Raw genomic sequence first — 26053 nt, 5'->3', positions numbered from 1 at the left:
AGCGTGGATATTACTTCACGTTAAGCCCTTGCTGTAGCTCTAGGATTGGCTGTGGCTGAGACCACTGCCACACATCACTTGAAGACCATGTGCACGGTACACTCACTACCTTTTATTTGTTTGGGCTTGGCAGAGACTGTCAAAGGGCTACAGAATGACTGTCTCCAGAGACCTGCTGTGGGCTGCAGCCTTTTAATACTGCACCCGGGGATTGCACAGCATCTCTCATCAGCATCACATCGCTCTGTGTTCATGTCGATCACATGTCTTATGTTTAGGATTTACAAAGTGAAGCTATACTTAACCTGAATATTATATTAGGGAATTGAGTTCCTTGTGTAACCTACGCTGTTGTCCTCAATGCATCAAAACAGTGGTTGGTTGATTGTCATATGGTTCACTGCCATCTCATAGTCAAAGTGGCTTTACACAGCAGGTGCCATATATTTTGGAAAAGGCATAGTATAACAGCTGTATTGCCAAAGTCAAGGGAAAGTTATTTCCCACAGGTCACTTCCTCTGTCTAATATATATGACCTCCTACTTGTGATTGGACCCTCCAACAAGTAGCTCAGTTCTCATTGCATTGCACTATTTACATTTTTACAGATTCAGGAAGTTGAACTGCTGCTGCATTCTCCCTCTGTGCATAATATTTGGGCATACAGAGGGCATTTATTTATTTAAATTCTATTGACATCTCTTGTTCATGGCGAAGAAAGCAGCATAGTTAGTTCCACATGACACACAACATAAAACCTAACTATGAATGGAAGTTAAAACAGTGCAAAGTGCATAACACAGCTTAAAGGAGCAGGTGTAAAAACCTGAGCAATCTGAGCAATCAGCCCTCAAATATGGGATTTAAAATCATCTATCAGAATTAAATGATCTAGTTTTTAAGTCCTTCAGCAAAGTGTTCCGAGATCATGGGCCAGCAAAGCTAAAAGCACTCTTACCACCAAACTCAGTTAAAGTGTATTGGACTGATACACACTCCCTCCTCCCATTCAGACACTAACTCACACCAGCACATGAATGGAGCCCATCCCTTCCATTTAAACCATTCGCATTGGTTCAAGTCCCTTCTTTCCATTCTGCTCCTCCGGAATGCATTATGCATCCCTCTCTCTCTCTCTCTCTCTCTCTCTCTCTCTCTCTCTCTCTCTCTCTCTCTCTCTCTCTCTCTCTCAGCCCCCACCTCTCACACTCCCCTTCCCTTTACACACACACAACCAATCAGATCCCTCACATCCACCCAGCCTCTGTTGCGGATTGGCTGTAGGGCATCCCGCACGTAGGCAGTTGAAGGGGAGATACACACAGGGAAGGAGAGACTAGGCTTTATACTCTTCCTTCTCTCTTGCCCTCCCTCCCTCTCTCACTCAGTCTCTGTGTTTACGTTGAGTGTGTGATGGTGGAGGATGGAGCAGCAGTGAGCCATGTGCTCTGGTGCCCTGCACCTAGCTGTACTATCTCTGTCCCCTTACCCTCCACCGCCCGTCCCCCATGTCCCATCTGTCCCACTTACTAAGCTCAGAGCTACGGGGAAACCTCGACTTTGACTGATTGCTGTTTGATCTCTTTCAATCTGGGACGTAAGGACTGTCAGTTTGTGATGAAACTCATTGGATAGACTGTAAAGTCATGGAGAATAAGAGCACCTCCTCCCAGCTGCCCACTGCACTGAGGCTAGGAAACACTGTCACCACAGATAAATCCACGATAATTGAGAAATTCAATAAGCATTTTTCTACGGCTGGCCATGCTTTCCACCTGGTTACCCCTACCCCAGTCAGCAGCCCTGCACCCCCCACAGCAACTTGCCCAAACCTCCCCCATTTCTCCTTCACCCAAATCCAGATTGCTGATGTTCTGAAAGAGCTGCAAAATCTGGACCCCTACAAATTAGCTGGGCTAGACAATCTGGACCTTCTCTTTCTAAAAGTATCCTCCGCAATTGTTGCAATGCCTATTACTGGCTTGTTCAACCTCTCTTTCGTATCGTCTGAGAACCCCAAAGATTGGAAAGCTGCCGCGGTCATCCCCCTCTTCAAAGGGGGAGAGACTCTAGACTCAAACTGTTCCTGTTATATCTATCCTACCCTGCCTTTCTAAGGTCTTCGAAAGCCAAGTTAACAAACAGATCACCGACCATTTTGAATCCCACCGTACCTTCTCCACTATGCAATCTGGTTTCCGAGCTGGTCATGGGTGAACCTCAGCCATGCTCAAGGTCCTAAACGATACCATAACCGCTATCGATAAAAGACAATACTTTGCAGCCGTCTTCATCGACCTGGCCAAGGCTTTCGACTATGTGAATCACCACATTCTTAAGAGCAGACTCAACAGCCTTGGTTTCTCAAATTACTGCCTCGCCTGGTTCACCAATTACTTCTCAGACAGAGTTCAGTGTGTCAAATCGGAGGGCCTGTTGTCCGGACCTCTGGCAGTCTCTATTGGGGTGCCGCAGGGTTCAATTCTTGGGCCGACTCTTTTCTCTGTATACATCAATGATGTCGCTCTTGCTGCTGGTGATTCTCTGATCCACCTCTACGCAGATGACACCATTCTGTATATTTCTGGCCCTTCTTTGGACACTGTTAACTAACCTCCAGACAAGCTTCAATGCCATGCAACTCTCCTTCCGTGGCCTCCAACTGTTCTTAAATACAAGTAAAACTAAATGCATGCTCTTCAACCGATCGCTGCCCGCACCTCCCCACCCGTCCAGCATCACTAATCTGGACGGTTCTGACTTAGGTACAGTGGGGGGAAAAAAATATTTGATCCCCTGCTGATTTTGTACATTTGCTCACTTACAAAGAAATGATCAGTCTATAATTGTAATGGTAGGTTTATATGAACAGTGAGAGACAGAATAACAACAACAAAAAAATCCTGAAAAACGCATGTCAAAAAATGTTATAAAATGATTTGCATTTTAATGAGGGAAATAAGTATTTGACCCCTCTGCAAAACATGACTTAGTACTTGGTGGCAAAACCCTTGTTGGCAATCACAGAGGTCAGACGTTTCTTGTAGTTGGCCACCAGGTTTGCACACATCTCAGGAGGGATTTTGTCCCACTCCTCTTTGCAGATCTTCTCCAAATCATTAAGGTTTCGAGGCTGACGTTTGGCAACTCGAACCTTCAGCTCCCTCCACAGATTTTCTATGGGATTAAGGTCTGGAGACTGGCTAGGCCACTCCAGGACCTTAATGTGCTTCTTCTTGAGCTACTCCTTTGTTGCCTTGGCTCTGTGTTTTGGGTCATTGTCATGCTGGAATACCCATCCACGACCCATTTTCAATGCCCTGGCTGAGGGAAGGAGGTTCTCACCCAAGATTTGACCGTACATGGCCCCGTCAAATGATGCGGTGACGTTGTCCTGTCCCCTTAGCAGAAAAACACCCCCAAAGCATAATGTTTCCACCTCCATGTTTGACGGTGGAGATGGTGCTCTTGGGGTCATAGGCAGCATTCCTCCTCCTCCAAACACAGCGAGTTGAGTTGATGCCAAAGAGCTCCATTTTGGTCTCATCTAACCACAACACTTTCACCAGTTGTCCTCTGAATCATTCAGATGTTCATTGGCAAACTTCAGACGGGCATGTATATGTATTCTTGAGCAGGGGGACATTGCGGGCGCTGCAGGATTTCAGTCCTTCACGGCGTAGTGTGTTACCAATTGTTTTCTTGGTGACAATGGTCCCAGCTGCCTTGAGATCATTGACAAGATCCTCCCGTGCAGTTCTGGGCTGATTCCTCACCGTTCTCATGATCATTGCAACCCCACGAGGTGAGATCTTGCATGGAGCCCCAGGCCAAGGGAGATTGACAGTTCTTTAGTGTTTCTTCCATTTGCAAATAATCGCACCAACTGTTGTCACCTTCTCACCAAGCTGCTTGGCGATGGTCTTGTAGCCCATTCCAGCCTTGTGTAGGTCTACAATCTTGTCCCTGACATCCTTGGAGAGCTCTTTGGTCTTGGCCATGGTGGAGAGTTTGGAATCTGATTGATTGATTGCTTCTGTGGACATGTGTCTTTTTTACAGGTAACAAGCTGCGGTTAGAAGCACTCCCTTTAAGAGTGTGCTCCTAATCTCAGCTCGTTACCTGTATAAAAGACACCTGGGAGCCAGAAATCTTTCTGATTGAGAGGGGGTCAAATACTTCTTTCCCTCATTAAAATGCAAATCAATTTAGAAAATTTTTGACATGCGTTTTTCTGGATATTTATGTTGTTATTCTGTCTCTCACTGTTCAAATAAACCTACCATTAAAATTATAGACTGATCCTTTCTCTATCAGTGGGCAAACGTACAAATCAGCAGGGGATCAAATAATTTTTCCCCCCCAATGTATTTGTAATTTTCCACATATTCTATGTGTCTGGTTAGACTGTACACTCTCCTTCCAGACTCACATTAAGCATCTCCAATCCAAAATTTAATCTAGAATCCACTGCCTATTTCGCAACAAAGCAACCTTCACTCATGCTGCCAAACATACCCTCGTAAAACTGACTATCCTACCGATCCTTGAGTTCGGCGATGTCATTTACAAAATAGCCCCCAACACTCTACTCAGCAAATTGGATGCAGTCTATCACAGTGCCATCCGTTTGTCACCAAAGCCCCATATACTACCCACCACTGCGACCTGTATGCTCTCGTTGGCTGGACCTCGCTTTATATTCGTCGCCAAACCCACTGGCTCCAGGTCATCTATAAATCTTTGCTAGGTAAAGCCCCGCCTTATCTCAGCTCACTGGTCACCATAGCAGCACCCACCCGTAGCACACGCTCCAGCAGGTATATTTCACTGGTCACCCCCAAAGCCAATTCCTCGTTTGGCAAGCCTTTCCTTCCAATTCTCTGCTGTCAATGACTGGAACAAAATGCAAATATCACTGAAGCTGGAAACTCCCATCTCCCTCACTAACTTTAAGCATCAGCTGTCAGAGCAGCTCACAGATCATTGCACCTGTACATAGCCCATCTGTAAATAGCCCATACAACTACCTCATCCCCATATTGTTATTTATAATTTTTTTGCTCCTTTGCACCCCAGTATCTCTACTTGCACATTCATCTTCTGCACATCTATCATTCCATTGTATAATTGTTAAATTGTAATTACTTCGCCACTATGGCCTATTTATTGCCTTACCTCCCTAATCTAACCTCATTTGCACACCCTCTATATAGATTTTTTTCTATTGTATTATTGACTGTACGTTTCTTTATTCCATGTGTAACTCTGTGTTTGTGTCGCACTGCTTTGCTTTATCTTGGCCAGGTCGCAACTGGCCTACCTGGTAAATAAAGGTGAAATAAAAAAATAAAATAGACCTGTACAATCTGCTACTGGATTTTATTCACCAAAGTTGGTTTCTGCTGCTCACTCGTCTTTGTTTTTGACATTCAACATGTGTTCACTGGAATGCCCTACGTCACTTTGTTTTCTATGTTTTGGACGCTCATACAGGTGAGTGCACAGGAATGTGTGTGTCAGGATGTCGTTTTCTGTTACTGCAGTGCAAACTTAACTGGATGACAAGAAGTGTGCTTTGGTGTACTGTAGGACACAGTATGTATTTGGATGTCTGTGATTTTGCATATTTTGTCAGTGCGATTTGATAAAACTGCATATTATTTAGTCTACACATGCCTGTGTGTGTACACACATGCCTGTTCCATTGGGTGTATGTGCATGAGTGTGTTAGTGTCTACAAATCTCTGAGTACACTACCCTTTCCTGTATGTCTGTCTGTCTGTGTACATGCAATGTCTCCTTTAAGACCTTATACGGTGGTTTGTCCCCTACCCACGTGTGTGATTACAAAGCCTCTGCCGAGTCCCCATCAACAGGGGAAATAGAAAGAGAGCCTGGGACGCGACTTCCGCTTTTGGATGTTAACAAGGCGATGCTCCATCTTAACTCCTCCTCCACATATACTAGATTGGTTGAACAGTGCAGAAGAGAACCTCCCCCTACAGCTTTTTTTTTCTGGTCAAGACCAGTATGTAGGGGATTTAGTGTCAGGCGATTCTTTTAGGCCTGCTATGTTCGGTTAGTGATTTATAATGGTTCGAGCCCAGCTGAAAACACTGTTCCAGTCCTTGTGCCCTCCAATGTGATGCACTGAATAGACTAGGGTATGAGGTTGTGTCATGAAAGAAGTGAATGATTGTTTTGTTTTAAATACATATTTTTGGATTTATTTTCTGGTCTTATTGATATAATTGACTTCTATTACTCTATCCCATGTTACACTTGTCTTTTTCTATAACATAACATGTTATTCAGTATGAGGGGGATCAAGGAAATCACTACTGTCATATTATTTACTTGTTAGTTACTCCTGACACTTGAGTGTGGTGCGAGAAATCACACCAAACAGAATTTAAAAATCTACTTTATTGCCATTTTGAACACTCATTTGGTTTTGTTAATTTCAAATTTTCCACATTATATTATGATAGGAACTTTACTGCTAGTACACTTGTTCTACTGAAGTGCAGTTGAAGTTGGAAGTTTACATACACTTAGGATGGTGTCATTAAAACTCGTTTTTCAACCACTCCACAAATTTCTTGTTAATAAACTATAGTTTTGGCAAGTCGGTTAGGACATCAACTTTGTGCATGACACAAGTCATTTTTCCTACAATTGTTTACAGACAGATTGTTTCACTTATAATTGACTGTATCACAATTCCAGTGGGTCAGAAGTTTACATACACTAAGTTGACTGGGCCTTTAAACAGTTTGAAAAATTCCAGAAAATTATGTCATGGTTTTAGAAGATTCTGATAGGCTAATTGACATAATTTGAGTCAATTGGAGGTCTATCTGTGGATGTATTTCAAGGCCTACCTTCAAACTCAGTGCCTCTTTGCTTGACATCATGGGAAAATCAAAATAAATCAGCAAAGACCTCAGAAAAAAAATTGTAGACCTCCACAAGTCTGGTTCATCCTTAGGAGCAATTTCCAAACGCCTGAAGGATACCACGTTCATCTGTACAAACAATAGTACGCAAGTATAAACACCATGGGACCACGCAGCCGTCATACCGCTCAGGAAGGAGACGTGTTCTGTCTCCTAGAGATGAATGTACTTTGGTGCGAAAAGTGCAAATCAATCTCAGAACAACAGCAAAGGACCTTGTGAAGATGCTGGAGGAACAGGTACAAAAGTATCTACCGTAATTTCCGGACTATTAAGCGCACCTGAATATAAGCCGCACCCACTGAATTAAAAAATATATATATATTTTGAACATAAATAAGCCGCACATGTCTATAAGCCGCAGGTGCCTACCGGTACATTGAAACAAATTAACTTTACACAGGCTTTAACGAAACACGGCTTGTAACAAAAATAAATAGGCTTTAACCAAACACGACTTGTAACAAAAATAAATAGGCTTTAACGAAACACGGCTTGTAACAAAAAATAAATAATTAACAGTAAGCTTTAGTTGTCTTTTTGCACTGAGTCAATTCCTCACGCTGCTGTTTCCAACGTCTTATCATCGACTCATTAAGACCAAGCTCCCGTGCAGCAGCTCTATTTCCTTTTCCAACAGCCAGATCAATTGCCTTCAACTTGAAAGCTGCATCATATGCATTTCTCCGTGTCTTTGCCATGAGGGTGACAAAATGACTACCATAATCAGAATGATGGGAAGTTTGAGAGCGCTCGATTTAATCTAAACAGTAAACAAAAAAGTTGTTTGACCTTAACCCGTTCGGCAATTTCATTGGTCTAATGAAAGCTTCATGCTAATGAAAGCGGGAAAAATCCATATATTAGCCGCGTCATTGTTTAAGCCACGAGGTTCAAAACCTGGGAAAAAAGTTGCGGCTTATAGTCCGGAATTTACGGTATATCCACAGTGAAACAAGTCCTATATCGACATAACCTGAAAGGCCGATCAGCAAGGAGGAAGCCACTGCTCCAAAACCGCCATTAAAAAAAGCCAGACTACGGTTTGCAACTGCACATGGGGACAAAGATCGTACTTTTGCGGGAAATGTCCTCTGGTCTGATGAAACAAAAATAGAACTGTTTGCCCATAATGACCATCGTTATGTTTGGAGGAATAAGGCGGGGGCTTGCAAGCCGAAGAACACCATCCCAACCGTGAAGCACAGGGGTGGCGGCATCATGTTGTGGGGGTGCTTTGCTGCAGGAGGGACTGGTGCACTTCACAAAATAGATGGCATCATGATGCAGGAACATTATGTGGATATATTGAAGCAAAATCTCAAGACATCAGTCAGGAAGTTAAAGCTTGGTCGCAAATGGGTCTTCCAAATGGACAATGACCCCAAGCATACTTCCAAAGTTGTGGCAAAATGGATTAAGGACAACAAAGTCAAGGTATCGGAGTCGCCATCACAAAGCCCTAACCTCAAGCCTATAGAACATTTGTGGGCAGAACTGAAAAGGCGTGTGCGAGCAAGGATGCCTTCACACCTGACTCAGTTACATCAGCTCTGTCAGGAGGAATGGGCCAAAATTCACCCAACTTATTGTGGCACGCTTGTGGAAGGCCACCCAAAACGTTTGACCCAAGTTCAACAATTTAAAGTCAATGCTACCAAATACTAATTGAGTGCATGTAAACTTCTGACCCACTGGGAATGTGATGAAAGAAATAAAAGCTGAAATAAATAATTCTCTCTACTATTATTCTGACATTTCACATTCTTAAAATAGTGGTGATCCTAACTGACCTAAAACAGAGAATTTTTACTAGGATTAAATGTCAGGAATTGTGAAAAACTGAGTTTAAATGTATTTGGCTAAGGTGTATGTAAACTTCCAACTTCAACTGTATGTTCTACTTTCCACACTGTATTTCCATGTATGAACTCGTGTCACTGATGCTTGTCGTTGTGTCTGATTTTGTTTCCCAGTTCAAAAGGATGTTGAACAGAGAGCTCACCCAGTTGTCGGAAACCAGCCGGTCAGGAAACCAAGTCTCAGAGTTCATCGCCAGCACTTTCCTAGGTGAGTGACAACAGCACTCTAAGTATGGCTCCTGAACTGGCATTGCAATGGCTAGCCTCTCAGGGCTAGGCGGGACGAATTCGTCCCACCTACGCAACAGCCAGTGTAATCCAGTGGCGCGATTTTCAAATACCTTAGAAATGCTATTACTTCAATTTCTCAAACATATGACTATTTTACAGCATTTTAAAGACAAGACTCTCGTTAATCTAACCACACTGCCCGATTTCAAAAAGGCTTTACAACGAAAGCAAAACATTAGATTATGTCAGCAGAGTACCCAGCCAGAAATAATCAGACACCCATTTTTCAAGCTAGCATATAATGTCACAAAAACCCAGAAGACAGCTAAATGCAGCACTAACCTTTGATGATCTTCATCAGATGACACACCTAGGACATTATGTTATACAATACATGCATGTTTTGTTCAATCAAGTTCATATTTATATCAAAAACCAGCTTTTTACATTAGCATGTGACGTTCAGAACTAGCATACCCCCCGCAAACCTCCGGTGAATTTACTAAATTACTCACGATAAACGTTCACAAAAAACATAACAATTATTTTAAGAATTATAGATACAGAACTCCTTTGTGCAATCGAGGTGTCCGATTTTAAAATAGCTTTTCGGTGAAAGCACATTTTGCAATATTCTCAGTAGATAGCCCAGCCATCATGGCTAGCCATTTAGACACCCACCAAGTTTAGCCCTGACCAAACTCCGATTTACTATTACAAAAGTTTGATTACCTTTGTTGTCTTCGTCAGAATGCACTCCCAGGACTGCTACTTCAATAACAAATGTTGGTTTAGTCCAAAATAATCCATCGTTATATCCAAATAGCGCCGTTTTGTTCGTGCGTTCCAAGACACTATCCGAAGTGTAAATAAGGGTCACGAGCATGGCGCAATTCGTGACAAAAAAATTCTAAATATTCCATTACCGTACTTCGAAGCATGTCAACCGCTGTTTTAAAATCCATTTTTATGCAATTTTTCTCGTAAAAAAGCGATAATATTCCGACCGGGAATCTGCGTTTAGGTAAACAGAGGAAAGAAAACAAAGCATTCGGTCGACGCGGGCACGCGCCTCAGTCTCACAGTACTGTAACCAGCCACTACCCAAACGCGCTACTTTTTTTCAGCCAGAGCCTGCAAAGCCACGATTCAGCTTTTTGCCGCCTTCTGAGAGCCCATTGGAGCCGTAGGAAGTGTCACGTAACAGCAGAGATCCTTTGTTTTGGATAGAGATGACAAAGAAGGCCAAGAAATGGTCAGACAGGGTACTTCCTGTACAGAATCTTCTCAGGTTTTGACCTGCCATTTGAGTTCTGTTATACTCACAGACACCATTCAAACAGTTTTAGAAACTTTGGAGTGTTTTCTATCCAAAGCCAATAATTATATGCATATTCTAGTTACTGTGCAGGAGTAGTAACCAGATTAAATCGGGTACGTTTTTTATCCAGCCGTGTCAATACTGCCCCCTAGCCCTAACAGGCTAGGCAAGGTATTAATTTAGACCCTACTGTCAAATAATAATTGATGTAAAGCATTCATCCTGCTCAAAAGTTGGATACATAAATACAATATTTATTCGCTTTAGGACATTATACTGGACATTATACAGCTCTATAAATGTAGTCATAGATGTTTATGAGCAGTGCCTATATTTTGCATTATTATGCATAGCTCATAAGGCATTATACATGTGCTTATAATGCATTATGAATTACAAAATACTTACAAAATTACCACAGCATGTTTTGTATATATTTAGTTGGAGTACTGAACAGGCCAACATATTCATAGTATGAACATAGGTTGCATGACATCATGCAGTATGTGGTTGCAAAACTTGGCATTTGTCATGCATGTCTGCTGGCCTATTAGCCAGCATGTTGGAGGAAAGAGAAGAGCTTCCAAAGGAAGCAGGCGGCAAGGCATTCCTGGACATGTTATCTGGCGTTGCCGAGGAGACGGTAATATTATTAGACTGCCTTTTGCGTCAATACCCCAGTCTTTAACTGATATTGTGGCGGAATGGAGCTTCACCAAAATGCTTGCAGACGGAGAGAAAATGGAGCCTGAAAATATATGTCCACTTGACATGATTTGGTTTGTTTTGACGTTGGCTGGGATCGGAAAGGAGAACTATGGCTTTGGGTGAAAGGAAGAGGAAATATTGTGAGATTGGTGAGACCGCTTCTCTTGGTGTGGTGGCAGATTGTGTGTGTCCTCGTAATGATATTTACATGCTTTTAGGATCTGGGATTATGATCGGTCTTCTCATATTTGAATGAGTTATTGAGTTATTATTGGTTGAGAGATGACATTTGCTGGAGAGTTATCAGTTAAAGCAGTATTCCTAGTACTAGTCTAATTGATTTATCACCTGATTTGTGGTGGAAATATCTTAGATTAGCTATAGTTCGTAAAATAAACAATCAACTGTTCATTTTCTGCAGTTTTCGGTGTCCTCCTATACAGTGGTGAATTTAGCATGTAAATCTTGTTGCTGCTAAGCCACTACACAACATAACAATACATGAATTGCCCTATAACGGTGACAAACAGTGCCCACAAACTGTTAGGGCCTACATAAAGATGTCCCAACAGCAGAGCTTTCTTTTCAGCACTATGGAGTGAATCCTTACCACCGTTACACCTGCATTGTCTGGCAGCGAAACAGTTAATTCAGCCTCATTTACTGCCTTTTTTAAAAACATAGCTGATATGGCTGACTTGCTTAAACAAATGTGGATTCTACTGACAATTGAGATGTACAAACTATGGCCTAAGGGAACGATCAGTGGATAAGAGGCAATCCGTAATTTTGATTAAGACATTGATGAGCGAGAAAAGACGGACATAGTCAATATAACTATTTGTTCAGCACTTTTGAAATGTACAGCGACAGAATTCTGAACATGGGCCGTTCTTACAGTATTCTCCCTGTACAGCAAGTCAGAACCGTAGGATAAATTAAGGGGGCATATAAACAGACAAGGAAAGCTCTTACAAGTATTTGATGATTACATTTCTCAAAAAACGGTTATAGGCTTTATGTGCACCACCAAGTCAGAACAGTAGGCTATGTTATGAGGGTAAAGGGACCAAATTATTAGGGTGAGGCACATGGGCTACTAACAGCTTACTACACAACATACACTTAGTATTACTTTCAGTATACATATCTCCCTGGCATATAACATAATTTATGCAGCAGCATGCAATACATTTTTGGACTCACCTTGTTGAGCTGTGCTCACTTGAACAGGATGGTGGTGCGGCGGTCCTTCTCATGGGCAAATTTTGGCATTCTCTGGATTTATGGTGCTTTCAAGATAACTGGGAGCGTGGAAAAAAACAAGGTTGAATCATGACGTCAGTGATCTTCAGGTCGAAGCTCTAGAAAGAGGCCAGGGTTCCCGACTTGGATGATCGTTGAAAATGTATTTTGTCAGTCGGAGCAATTTTTTTTCCTGAGTTCCCAGTTATCTTAAACTCACTGAAGTCTGAGATTTCCCAGTTCTGAGTTTCCAGTTGTTTTGAACACGACAGAAGTCATGCTGGATTGGCAGCATGGCCAGTGTATTCAACATTTTCTGGCCCATGGTGTTGCATGTGAATGTTTATGCTTTTAATCTTGGAAAAGAGACCCTTAAACCAAGACTTGGACCACACACCCTCTCCACTGAATAGCAGGCTAGTGATTGCTTTGCAATGCTTGCAGTTAGCCACTGATTCCTTCCAAACCACTCATTGTTGAATTTGCGATTTCCAACTTCTTGTGTAATGTTGATGGCTGATGAGCACCGATATGTTTTATTTATAATTTCTCTTCATATGACAAGGATTGAAAAGGATTTTACAGTAGACTGTCGACTTGATTCATGATGATGACTGCTAGCTAAGATTTTGAAAGTATGATGTTGACATGATCAGTCTAATCAAAGCTACGGTAGATATAACGTGATTTGACTTCATTTTTTCTGTGGCCAATTACCTTGCAGCTTCTTGGATGGGCATGTCTAATGTAAATCTATGGCAGCACCCAACGGGCTTGAATTTTTGAGCTCCACTCGTAGATTTTGCGGTGAAGTAGTGTCCCCATGAGTGACAGAAAACTGAACCAATTACAGCGCAACTAGAGAACATTACCAAACCCTACGTTCTGTATTTTCTGCTGGCTTGCCCCACCACCACAGAAAGCACTGAGCTAGGCTGAAACAAGAAAGCAAAAAAGAGACCATGTTTGTATGCAGCTTTATTAACAAAATTATTATATTTTCTACATTGTTTGCAAACTGATATGTGACACTTATTATTATTTTTTGCTAAATAGGTGGGGCTCAAAACATGAATGACGGGTTGCTACTCCTCCTATATATTGGTTCAAATAAAATAAATAATCTACCTGCCTTACTGGCTGACAAATAGTCAGGGCTCCCCTACTAACACCAACACAGCCATAGTCCAATGGGCATATATTTTTTTCTGTCTCTCTCTCTCTTCTCGCTCTCTCTGTCTGTAGAAAAGCAACATGATGTGGAGATTATGTCTGGGCCTCCTAAGGAGAAAGACAAGAAGAAGAAGAAGAGGCCCATGTCCCAGATCGTTGCGGTGAAGAAGCCTGCCCTCAGCCCCAGCCTCGCCCCCACCCAGATCCCCCGTTTCGGGGTCACCACCCTCCAGGAGGGCTTATTGGCTACGGTGGGCGCCACACACACACACACACACACACACACACACACACACACACACACACACACATATACACACACACACAGACTTAAACACACCGACTTACACAGACAGGTGCGCTTTGTCACACTGAGGAATAGCTAAGTTACTTGAATGCTTATTGCTTGGCCTTTAATGTTATATGTAATATAATGTCAGTGACGTATTATTGCCAAACTTGTCACGTCATCTGCCCTCTGGAGGATCGCAATGGGAAAAGTAGTTTACTTTTTGTGCCATTCTAATATCTTTTGTTATGCATGTTAAAAAAGTTTAATATTTATTATTTATTAAATACAATTCTGCTAAATTGCCATATCACACTTTTTCTCACTTTATTGCGTTGTGGTTCTAGGAATTTGAGGACATCAACAGATGGGGTCTAGATATTTTCAAGATAGCTGAATACTCGGGGAATCGGCCTTTGACGGTGGTCATGTACTCCATTTTCCAGGTATGAGTCTCCAATTCCAAATGCATCTCCTCTGTCCGTACATTACAGCAGCCAATTGTAGCATTCTTTAGCATTCCTTCCAAGACATTTGAATCTTGGTGTAATGGCCAAGGGTTTGAGTCCCGGTCGGGGCTACCCCAAATACACTTCAATACTTTACCAAAAGTTTGTTACATATTTGCTCTACTCTTGTGAGCCTGGTTTCTGTTGCTGCCCAACCTCAGGAGCGAGAGCTGCTGAAAAACTTTAAGATCCCAGCCGACACCTTCATCACCTTCATGATGACCCTGGAGGACCACTACCACGCCGACGTGGCCTACCACAACAACATCCACGCTGCCGACGTGGTACAGTCCACCCACGTTCTCCTCTCCACCCCCGCCCTGGAGGTATGGAACACTCCATTATGAGGAAGATTAAAGGATGATGTCCAGCCATATTCTATATTCTAATCTAGTTGGTAGATGTGCCCTGTGCATATCTTTGGATTTGATCAAGTTTATCAGTGCATATTGAGGTAGAAGGGGTTTGTTCATGGTATTGAAAGAAAATATGAGGTGAATAGAATGTCCCCACGCTACGTGTTAATACTTAGTAATACTTCAAATCAAATTGTATTCGTCACATGCGCCGAATACAACATGTGTAGACCTTACAGTTAAATGCGTACTTACAAACCCTTAACCTCTTACATCTAGATGTGCCGCTAGCGGAACGCCTCGCCAATATCCAATGATGGAGCGTGGCGCGAATTACAAACTCCTCAAAAATCCCAAAACTTCAATTTTTCAAACATATGACTATTTTACAGCATTTTAAAGACAAGACTCTCCTTTATCTAACCACATTGTCCGATTTCAAAAAGGCTTTACAACGAAAGCAAAACATTAGATTATGTCAGGAGAGTACCCAGCCACAAATAATCACACACCCTTTTTTCAAGCTAGCATATAATGTCACAAAAACCAAAACCACAGCTAAATGCAGCACTAACCTTTGATGATCTTCATCAGATAACACTCCTAGGACATTATGTTATACAATACATGCATGTTTTGTTCAATCAAGTTCATATTTATATCAAAAACCAGCTTTTTACATTAGCATGTGACGTTCAGAACTAGCATACCCACCGAAAACTTCCGGTGAATTTACTAACAATTTACTAAATTACTCACGATAAACGTTCACAAAAAGCATAACAATTATTTTAAGAATTATAGATACAGAACTCCTCTATGCACTCGATATGTCCGATTTTAAAATAGCTTTTTGGTGAAAGCACATTTTGCAATATTCTAAGTACATAGCCCAGCCATCACGGGCTAGCTATTTAAACACCCAGCAAGTTTAGCCTTCACCAAAATCAGATTTACTATAACAAAAATGTTATTACCTTTGGTGTTCTTCGTCAGAATGCACTCCCAGGACTTCTACTTCAATAACAAATGTTGGTTTGGTCCCAAATAATCCATTGTTATATCCAAATAGCGGCGTTTTGTTCGTGCGTTCTAGACACTATCCGAAATGGTAAATCAGGGTTACGCACATGGCGCATTTCGTGACAAAAGAATTCTAAATATTCCATTACCGTACTTCGAAGCATGTCAACCGCTGTTTAAAATCAATTTTTATGCAATTTATCTCGTAAAAAAGCGATAATATTCCGACCGGGAATCTGTGTTTCGGTAAACAGAGGGAAAAAAAGAAAGACGGGGGCGACCAGTGCACACGCCTAAGCCCACTGTCCCTTGATCGGCCACTTGACAAAAGCGATAATGTGTTTCAGCCTGGGGCTGGAATGACCACATTCAGCTTTTTCCCGGGCTCTGAGAGCCTGTGGGAGCCGTGGGAAGTGTCACGTTACCGCAGAGATCCTTTGTTTTGGAAAGAGATGTCAAAGAAAGCCAATAAATGATCAGACAGGCCACTTCCTGTAAAGGAATCTCTCAGGTTTTTGCCTGCCATATGAGTTCTGTTATACTCACAGACACCATTCAAACAGTTTTAGAAACTTTAGGGTGTTTTCGATCCATATCTAATAAGTATATGCATATTCTAGTTACTGGGTAGGAGTAGTAACCAGATTAAATCGGGTACGTTTTTTTATCCGGCAGTGTAAATACTGCCCCCTAGCCCTAAGAGGTTAATGATGGTGTTGGAGTCGTGCCTGGCCGTGCAGTCATGAGTGAACAGGGAGTACAGGAGGGGACTAAGCACACACCCCTGAGGGGCCCACATGTTGAGCATCAGTGTGGCGGATGTTGTTACCTACCCTTACCATCTGGGGGCGATCCGTCAGGAAGTCCAGGATCCAGTTGCAGAGGGAGGTGTTTAGTCCCAGGGTCCTTAGCTTAGTGATGAGCTTTTGAGGGCACTATGGTGTTGAACGCTGAGCTGTAGTCAATGAATAGCATTCTCACATAGGTGTTCCTTTTGTCCAGGTGGGAAAGGGCAGTGTGTAGTGCAATAGAGATTGCATCATCTGTGGATCTGTTGGTGCGGCATACAAATTGGAGTGGGTGTAGGGTTTCTGGGATAATGGTGTTGATGTGAGCCATGACCAGCCTTTCAAAGAATTTCATGGCTACAGATGTGAGTGCTACGGGGTCGGTAGTCATTTAGGCAGGTTACCTTAGTGTTCTTGGGCACAGGGACTATGGTGGTCTGCTTGAAACATGTTGGTATTACAGACTCAGACAGGGAAAGGTTGAAAATGTCAATGATGACACTTGCCAATTGGTCAGCGCATGCTCGGAGTACACGTCCTGGTAATCCGTCTGGCCCTGCGGCCTTGTGAATGTTGGTCTGTTTAAAGGTCTTACTCACATTGGCTGCGGAGAGCGTGATCACACAGTCGTCCAGAACAGCTGATGCTCTCATGCATGTTTCAGTGTTACTTACCTCGACGCGAGCATAGAAGTAGTTTAGCTCGTCTGGTAGGCTCATGTCACTGGGCAGCTCTTGGCTGTGCTTCCCTTTGTCGTCTGTAATAGTTTGCAGGCCCTTCTACATCCGACGAGCATCGGAGCCGGTGTAGTACGATTCGATCTTAGTCCTATATGAATGCTTTGCCTGTTTGATGGTTCGTCGGAGGGCATAGCGGGATTTCTTATAAGCTTCCGGGTTAGAGTCCCACTCTTGAAAGGGTCAGCTCTATTCTTTAGCACAGTGCGAATGTTGTCTGTAATCCATGGCTTCTGGTTGGAATATGTACGTACAGTCACTGTGGGAACGATGTCCTCGATGCACTTATTGATAAAGCCAGTGATTGATCTGGCGTACTCCTCAATGCCATCGGAAGAATCCCGGAACATATTCCAGTCTGGTCTAGCAAAACAGTCCTGTAGTTTAGCATCTGCTTCATCTGACCACTTTTTTTATAGACTGAGTCACTGGTCTTTGCTGCTTTCATTTTTGATTGTAAGCAGGAATCAGGAGGATAGAATTATGGTCAGATTTGCCAAATGGAGGGCGAGGGAGCGGTTTGTACGCGTCTCTGTGTGTGAAGTAAAGGTGGTCTAGAATGTTTTCCCTCTGGTTGCACATTTAACATGCTGATAGAGATTAGGTCAAACTGATTTAAGTTTCCCTGCATTAAAGTGCCCGGCCACTAGGAGTGCCACCTCTGGATGAGCATTTTCCTGTTTGCTCATTGAGTGCGGTTTTCGTGCCAGCATCGGGCTGTGGTGATATGTAGACAGGTAAGAGAAATACAGATGAAAACTCTCTAGATAGATAGTGTGGTCTACAGCTTATCATGAGATACTCTACCTCAGGCGAACAAAACCTTGAGACTTCCTTAGATATCGTGCACCAGCTGTTGTTTACATAAATGCATAGGCCCCCGCCCCGTGTCTTACCAGAGGCTGCTGTTCTGTCCTGCCGATAGTGTAACCCGCCAGCTGTATGTTCTTAATGTCGTCGTTCAGCCACGACTCAGTGAACATAAGATATTACGTTTTTAATGTCCTGTTGGTAGGATAAACATGCTTTCAGTTCGTCCCATTTATTTTCCAGCGATTGAACGTTAGCTAGCAGGACGGAAGGCAAGGGCGGATTAGCGACTCGTCGCCTGATCCTCACAAGGCACCCTGATCTCTTTCCGCGAAATAGTTTCCTTCTCCAGCGAATAACAGATATCTGGGCCTGGTCGGGTGTCTGTAGTATATCCCTCCCGTCCGACTCATTGAAGAAGAACTATTCGTCCAGTTTGAGGAGAGCAATCGCAGTTCTGATGTTCACAAGCTCTTTTCGGTCATAAGAGATGGTATCAGCAACATTATGTACAAAACAAGTTATGAACGACACAAAAAAACTAACAAAATAGCATGGTTGGTTAAGAGCCGATAAGGCGGTAGTCATCCCCTCCGGTGCCATCACTCATCTCTCGCAGTAATAGTAACAAAAAAGTGTCTGTTTTTTGTTTTTAGGCTGTCTTCACTGACCTGGAGATCATGGCTGCTCTGTTTAGCAGTGCTATACACGACGTAGATCACCCCGGAGTGTCCAACCAGTTCCTCATCAACACAAGTCAGTTCCATCCCTCACTAGCAATCTCACTCATTAGATCTATTTAAAGGATATGTCCTTTGGAGCAAAATGTGTCTGGCATCTATTACTGTGAAGACTACATTACAGCGTTTGTAAGGCGGAGTTTGATCTCTGGATAAATTGTTTATTCCGTTATTTTGAACCTAATGAATACCTTTTTTGTAGTTATACAGGGAGTGCCTTGGAATTGTTGTTGCTTTACAAATGGGTGTTCCTACTGTAGATTCTGAGCTGGCTCTGATGTACAACGACGCTTCTGTTCTGGAGAACCACCACCTGGCTGTGGGCTTCAAGCTGCTACAGGAGGACAACTGTGACATCTTCCAGAGCCTCAGCAAGAAACAGGGACAGTCCCTCAGGAAGATGGTCATCGACATGGTGAGGCACTGACCGAATGAATTGGAATTGAATAGAAATGAAATATTATCTACACACCTCCATGTTATCATAGTTAAACATAATGAATGAGCCGACATCATAATGATATGGCCATTTAGCAGACACTTTTCCCCAAAGTCACTTACCGGTACATTTCACACCGAGTATATTCAGTATCAAACCCACAACACAACCCTGGATGTAGGCGGCATCATGCTCTAACCCACTGACCCTTTGGAATTAGTGACTGAAGTAAGTGTGATTAATTGGTATTGCCATAGAATTTCTAAACCCAGAGGCCCAACATAAGCAGTTTCTACATAATCGTCATACTAAAAGATCTTTGGTATTGTCCTCTGCAGGTGTTGGCCACTGACATGTCCAAGCACATGAACTTCCTGGCTGACCTGAAGACCATGGTGGAGACCAAGAAGGTGACCAGTCTTGGAGTGCTGCTGCTGGACAACTACTCAGACCGCATCCAGGTCAGAGGTCATTACTAGAGTAGACACACCACTGGCCACATATTAATAGTCTACAGTGACTTCCTCTTCTCTTCTCCGTCTCACTCATCTGCATTTATCTGAACATTGTCGCTGTCTGATGAAAACCTTATAACTCCATTTGCCAATTATTTTTTTTTACATTTATTGAAAGCAGTAACTCCCCTCTGTACTCTGAATATGAATCTAGGACCAATAAAGTGTATTCAAAATAGCTTCTGAAGTGTCATAATTGTATGTTTGTTCATGGGAAAATATGGAAATGTTTTCAATTTCCTGAAAAGTTTCTGTTTTAGAGATGAGAGGTTTTCATCAGACAGCGAAGATATGTGGATACAGGACAGGTGAAAGCAATTTGAGGGGAGACAAGGAAAGAAAGCCACTTCAGATCATTGAGATGGACCCTGGTGTTGAATCTGAACTGTCTACTGGAGACAAGTGTGATCAGTGCAGTTGTCTAAAATAACTCAAGACTTCATAGTGTCATGTACATTCAAGGTTTCTATATAAATGTATGAAAAATAAATGACAAAATTAATATGAATAAAAAACGATATACTTCTTAAAAAAAGATCTAAACAACAGATAAACCAGAACTAACATGGGCCTCCCTGCGTTTCTCCAGGTCCTTCAGAACATGGTTCACTGTGCTGACCTCAGTAACCCCACCAAGCCCCTGGAGGTCTACCGTAAGTGGACCGACCGCATCATGGTGGAGTTCTTCACCCAGGGGGACAGGGAGAGGGACAAGGGAATTGAGATCAGCCCTATGTGTGACAAACATAACGCCTCCGTCGAGAAGACCCAGGTACCGTACTGTGCATAGCGTGCATGCAGCCACACGAGGCATGCAGGCTCTCTTACACATGCACACACAAGAATTTGCAAACCCACCCTCAGGTCTTTGTCACTGCTTAACAGACTCAGTTGCTGGCAAATTATTGTCATAATGTCTGTTGAAACCCACCAAAACAGTGTGTGTTTTTATCTCTCATCTTTACTCCCCTCTATAGGTGGGATTCATAGACTACATCGTCCACCCTCTGTGGGAGACGTGGGCTGACCTGGTCCACCCTGACGCCCAGGACATCCTGGATACCCTGGAGGACAACCGGGAGTGGTACCAAAGTATGATCCAGCGCAGCCCCTCACCCACCCTTGAGGACAGGGATCTTGACGGGGGGGCCAGGAGCCCTGGAAGCCACACCGGGGGGATGCTGCGCCTCCGCAGGGGACAAGTTCCAGTTTGAACTCACCCTGGAGGAGGAGGAGGGGGAGGGTGACTCAGACCTGGAGAGCCCCCCCCGAGGAGGAAACGTCACAGGGGGGAGAGACCTCTAGGAAGACCCCGGCCCTGTCTCTATCCCCAGAGCCCAGCAGCAGATACCGGCCCCCCTCCCCCCACCCTGGCCGGGCCCTCAGTCTGGCCACCATGTCAGTTAGGAGCCCCGACCATCTCAGAACATTGAGCCCCGGTGTGGGCGCGGACGACATAGGCGATAGGGACAGAGAACTGGGCCAGGAAGGCAGTAGTGTAGCTTACCTACGGCTTGGCACGTAACACAAACCTTGGCCCTCCCTTCAACTCATTCCATCCCTGCCTTGGTTTGTGGGTCCCAGCAGCAATTGGACATGCAGGGTGGGCTTTTCATCTGTAATGTCTGTAATGACAACAGTTCCTTTACACTGGAGACACCTTAACACTTTTAATCTTGTAGAACAAGAAGTATCGTTTTATTGTCTCTTTTCTTCTGTGTGCGAGATAGGACTTTTTAGTCCTGCATTCTGTAGTTGATTCTGTCCGGAAAGTGTCTTAGACTCGAAGGTAGAGAACTGACCACAAGCTAACCAGCCTCACCAATGTCTCCTGACGACGCAAGGAATTATACTGAGAAAACAATGTCTTCCTCAAAATGATGGAATATTGCAAGGATTGTAATCATTTTACAGGGTCTTGGAACTTTTGCACCACACATTTTGAATTCAGTCAGCATAAACTAGTATATTTTATTTTGTTTAGTCTCTGAGAATTCTGTGAATGTTTTACCAAATCCAGTATGTACCTGAATAGTGAGAGAATTGTAACTTAAACCTCAGGGTATGACGAGATATAAATTATTTTAATGTAGCACGGACTTCTTGGGTACCCCTTAACCGAGACTGCCTGTTTAGAGTTGTGTTACTGATGACAAACAGCTCTTACTGCTTCAAGTTATGCAAAAATACATATTTATTTGTCTGGCGACCTCTATTGATCTCAATTGAACAGTTCATTAATGAGTTTGAGAACTAAAGCAATTTAAATATAAAATATGAAACGAACAGTACCAGTAAATTGTATTTCAAAAATCCCTAAGTACTATGGTTGATTGGGGTACCCAATACAAGTTGTTTTAAATCTAGACTAACACCGCTTACACTCATGTTTGTAAAGTTGTATTTGTTTCTATGTGATCATGTTTTACGTTGTCACATTTTCTATTTGATTTGAAATGGTTCCGTTTTGTTATATATATTGGGTATGTCCTCATCATGGGTGTATTCATTTCGCCGATTCTGTTGCAAAACGTTTTGCAACAAACCGTTTACTCCAACAGGAAAACTGGTTTCTACTGGAAAAATTCAGGTAGGTCTCTCCCCGTTTCGTTCCATTTGCTAGGTTTGCTTTGGTAAACGATTTCCGTTGCAAGACGTAACGAACACACCCCAGGTCTGTTTGTCTCTGAGCTTTGTAAGCATCATTATCAGGGTGTCTCCACCATACAGTAGCACTTTACAATTTTTGTTGTAGAGGAAGCCCATTCAGTTCTAAAGAGCTTGAGCCAAACCATGATTTTAGTGGACAGCTACGGAAGGCTGTAGTTCATGTCCAGAAACAACCCCTAGGCCTAACGCCTAGAGCTGAGAGGAATGGATAGGTGTAAGCAATAGGAAGAAAATTCCACCTAGCAGAGGGTGAGGTGGAGACATTGTCATGTAGCTTAAAGGGGCATGCAGTCAAAAATGTGATATCCTGTGTTTTATATATACATTTCAACACTGAGGTTGGAATAATACTGTGAAATTATGATAATGCACTTTAACAGCTAGTTCAGGTTACACATCCCTCCCATTAGGCTCCTCGGACCACTCTGACAGTCCTAGGTAAATTCTTGCTGGAGAAATGGTATTTTGCTAAGCCATTTGTTTCTTTTTGAGAATTTTAATTGAAAATGATCACAGTAAGGTTCTTAATTGTTACCCAGAAATGATTTGATATTGAGATAAAAACGGCTGCATTGAACCTTTTAAACCTACAAAATCCTGTCAGATCTCCACAGGTGTCGAAGGGTTAGTGGTTGTTTCTGAACAGGGCCGCAGTGTGGACTAATTAGGGCTTATTCAGTAGTGTGTGATGCTTTGAAAGTTGCAGATAGAAATGTAATGAACAGCATTGATATTATTCCCTGTAGTACACAACAGAAAATCATGTCTGGTTTACACAATACTGTACATTCTGTATTGACATTGGATACTTTTTCATTCGCCTGAATAAGCCCCTAATGTCTTGTTTGATTTGTTCTTGAGGGAAACTAGTTTATAGGGAAAATTGTGATAAAAATCTTTGGAATTTGCGCAAAAGCTTCTGCCAACCTAAGTCGTTATGAAATGTTGAACAAAGTTCTCTCTGAACTGTTGATTGTAATCATGTCAAAATTTGACTTTAAAATGTGTTGAGTTTCATCAATTATCAGTTAGAATTATGCTATAATTTTAATGTAAATTGTAATACCTGACTTTATATGTTGGATGTAATACTTTGATGTAGAGCTCTATTCAATCCGTATCGCAGAAGTTCAGTGTTACAGCGTGATTGGAATTTAAAGGCAATGTTCCTGTATAACGGAGACTGCACGGTAAATGCTGCATATGTCGGCTCGATCAGAAATGACCTTCATATCGCGTAATCTGTAATGCTTCAGCGATACAGATTGAACAGAGCCCTTATGCTCTGCTCTTCACAGGGTTATAGCTTTTACCTACAGTATGTGAATGTCAATTGACCACTGAAACATACATTTTCAAAGTAAATTTCTATTATTGCGTTCGCTGATTGCACCCAATTTTTTTTAAGTTAAACTAATACTGTACAACTTAACTAGCCCCTGCCAAATATAAGTACACCTAACAAAAAATGTTTTCCATAAGCACAAAAGGCTACTCAATTCTCAAATTTCTTATTTCTAAATCCCTGTTAGTGAGCATTTCTCTTTTGCAAAGATAATCCTGACAAGTGAGGCATATCAAGAAGCTGATTAAATGGCATGATCATTACACAGGTGCACCTTGTGCTGGGCACAATAACGGCCACTCTAAAATGTGCAGTTTTCTCACAACACGTCACACAAGTTTAGAGGGAGCGTGCAATTGGCATGCTGACTGCAGTAACGTCCAACAGAGCTGTTGCCAGAGAATTTAATGTTCATTTCTCTACCATAAGCCGCCACCAACGTCATTTTAGAGAATTTGGCAGTACGTCCAACGGGCCTCACAACCATAGACCACGTGTAACTACGCCAGTCCAGGACCGCCACATCCGGCTTCTACACCTGTAGGATCGTCTGAGACCAGCCACCCGGACAGCTGATGCCACTGGCGCACTGGAGAAGTGTGCTCTTCACAGATAAATCCCAGTTTCGACACCATCTGCCCGATAAAGTTGTGTGGGTGAGTGATTTGCAGATGTCAACATTGTGAACAGAGTGCCCCATGGTGACGGTGGGGTTATGTTATGGGCAGGCATAAGCTACAGACAACGAAAACAATTGCATTTTATCGATGGCAATTTGAATGCACCGAAATACCGTGATGTGATCCTGAGGGCTATTGTCGTGCCATTAATCCGCCGCCATCACCTCATGTTTCAGCATGATAATGCAAGGATCTGTACATAATTCCTAGAAGCTGAAAATGTCCCAGTTCTTCCATGGCCTGCACAGTCACCAGAAATATCACACATTGAGCATATTTGGGATGCTTCGCACAGCTGAATAGTGGAATAACATTCCACAGGCCACAATCAACAGCCTGATCAACTCTATGCAAAAGGAGATGTCACGCTGCATCAGGCAAATGGTCACACCAGATACTGACTGATTTTCAGATTTTTTTTTTTTAAAGGTATCTGACCAACTGATGCATATCTGTATCCCCAAATCATGTGAAATGCATAGATTAGGTCCTAATGAATTTATTTAAATTGACCCGATTTCCTTTTATGAACTGTAACTCAGTAAACTCTTTGAAATTGTTGCGTTTTATATTTTTGTTCAGTGTATATAAAAAATCACTGAACTATCCTTAATGGAGGACAGTGAAATCTGAAAATAACAGGTCCAGCATGGTAAACTTGCCTGGGAACTAACACTAAAGTATTTAGTATTTCCCGCTTACTCTTTTCCTGGTAAGGCAGGGGGAAAAGTACACAAGTATTCATAAATATCTTAACCATATTCTATTCACTCATGTTTGGTCATGAATAAGCAAATAGCTAAAATAAGAGCCTTAAATTGTGACTGGAGAGGAGCTGAGCTGTATCGTGGGTAAAACGTACATAAATCAGTGTCATTCAGTGTTAAACGTGTTGTCTGAGAAGTTAGAATGGTGACTTGGTCCCTTTATTGCTTTGCTGAAACTGACATGGTATACCATTACGGTTATTGTTCTGTGTGTCTTTTTTATCTGCAATGTTGGACATTAGTATATTTGTCTGTCAAAATGTAAGTACGTAAGAGATCTTAATTTTTCTGGAGCCAAAATATTTCTTACAAATTTTCTTAATTTAACAATAATTTTAAAGTACAATTTTTAAACGTTTCTGGAGTTCAGTGAAAATGCCAATAAATTATGGAAAGCTGTATTTGTGAATCTGATAAAAATCTATCGCTGTTCGGGAAGTAATTAAACTGTGTTGGATTGATGCCACGTTCATGCTAGTCGGAACTAGGGAACTCTAATTTCCGACTTGCTAAATGGTTGAACTCTGCACGTATATAACTACAACCAGTAGCAAGTCACGTTTCTGAGTTTAGTTCTGACTAGCACGTGAACACGGCATCAATCCCAGCCTAATCTTTGAATAATGACAGAAAGCTAGAGGGTTAAAGATCATACCCCCAAGACATGCCAACATCCTGTGTTATTGGTAATGGTGAGAATGTCTTGGGTGTATGATCTTTGACCCACTAACTTTCTCAATCATGATTCATTCATGAGGATCCGTACTCATTGTAGCATCCAAATATTTAGGAGTGTTTCCATCGGGCAAAAAATAATCAAACTGCAAATGCATCCAACAAGTTTGTAATTGTGTGCTAGGAATATGGGACCAAATAAACTGA

General features: G+C 42.4%; 1 protein-coding gene across 8 annotated transcripts in view; it reads left to right on the top strand.

Annotated features, from left to right (window-relative positions):
- Positions 1-25570, top strand: part of pde4cb (phosphodiesterase 4C, cAMP-specific b) — a 153537-nt gene extending 127967 nt beyond the window's left edge. For all 8 annotated transcript variants that reach the window (XM_014149336.2, XM_045697294.1, XM_014149340.2 and 5 more), the window contains 9 exons: positions 8940-9033; positions 13576-13754; positions 14140-14238; positions 14463-14627; positions 18672-18771; positions 19016-19170; positions 19533-19655; positions 20299-20481; positions 20687-25570. In XM_014149336.2, coding sequence (XP_014004811.2) covers positions 8940-9033; positions 13576-13754; positions 14140-14238; positions 14463-14627; positions 18672-18771; positions 19016-19170; positions 19533-19655; positions 20299-20481; positions 20687-20923 — 1335 coding nt within the window. In that variant the 3' untranslated portion in view covers positions 20924-25570. The remainder of the gene's footprint in view (positions 1-8939; positions 9034-13575; positions 13755-14139; positions 14239-14462; positions 14628-18671; positions 18772-19015; positions 19171-19532; positions 19656-20298; positions 20482-20686) is intronic.
- The last annotated feature ends 483 nt before the right edge of the window (positions 25571-26053 follow it).

This window comes from Salmo salar, chromosome ssa16, assembly GCF_905237065.1.
Source record: "Salmo salar chromosome ssa16, Ssal_v3.1, whole genome shotgun sequence".
In the NCBI taxonomy this organism is placed as follows: Eukaryota; Metazoa; Chordata; class Actinopteri; order Salmoniformes; family Salmonidae; genus Salmo; species Salmo salar.
The sequence above is the reverse complement of the archived record's forward strand: the minus strand, read 5'-3'. Positions and strand labels throughout refer to the sequence as shown.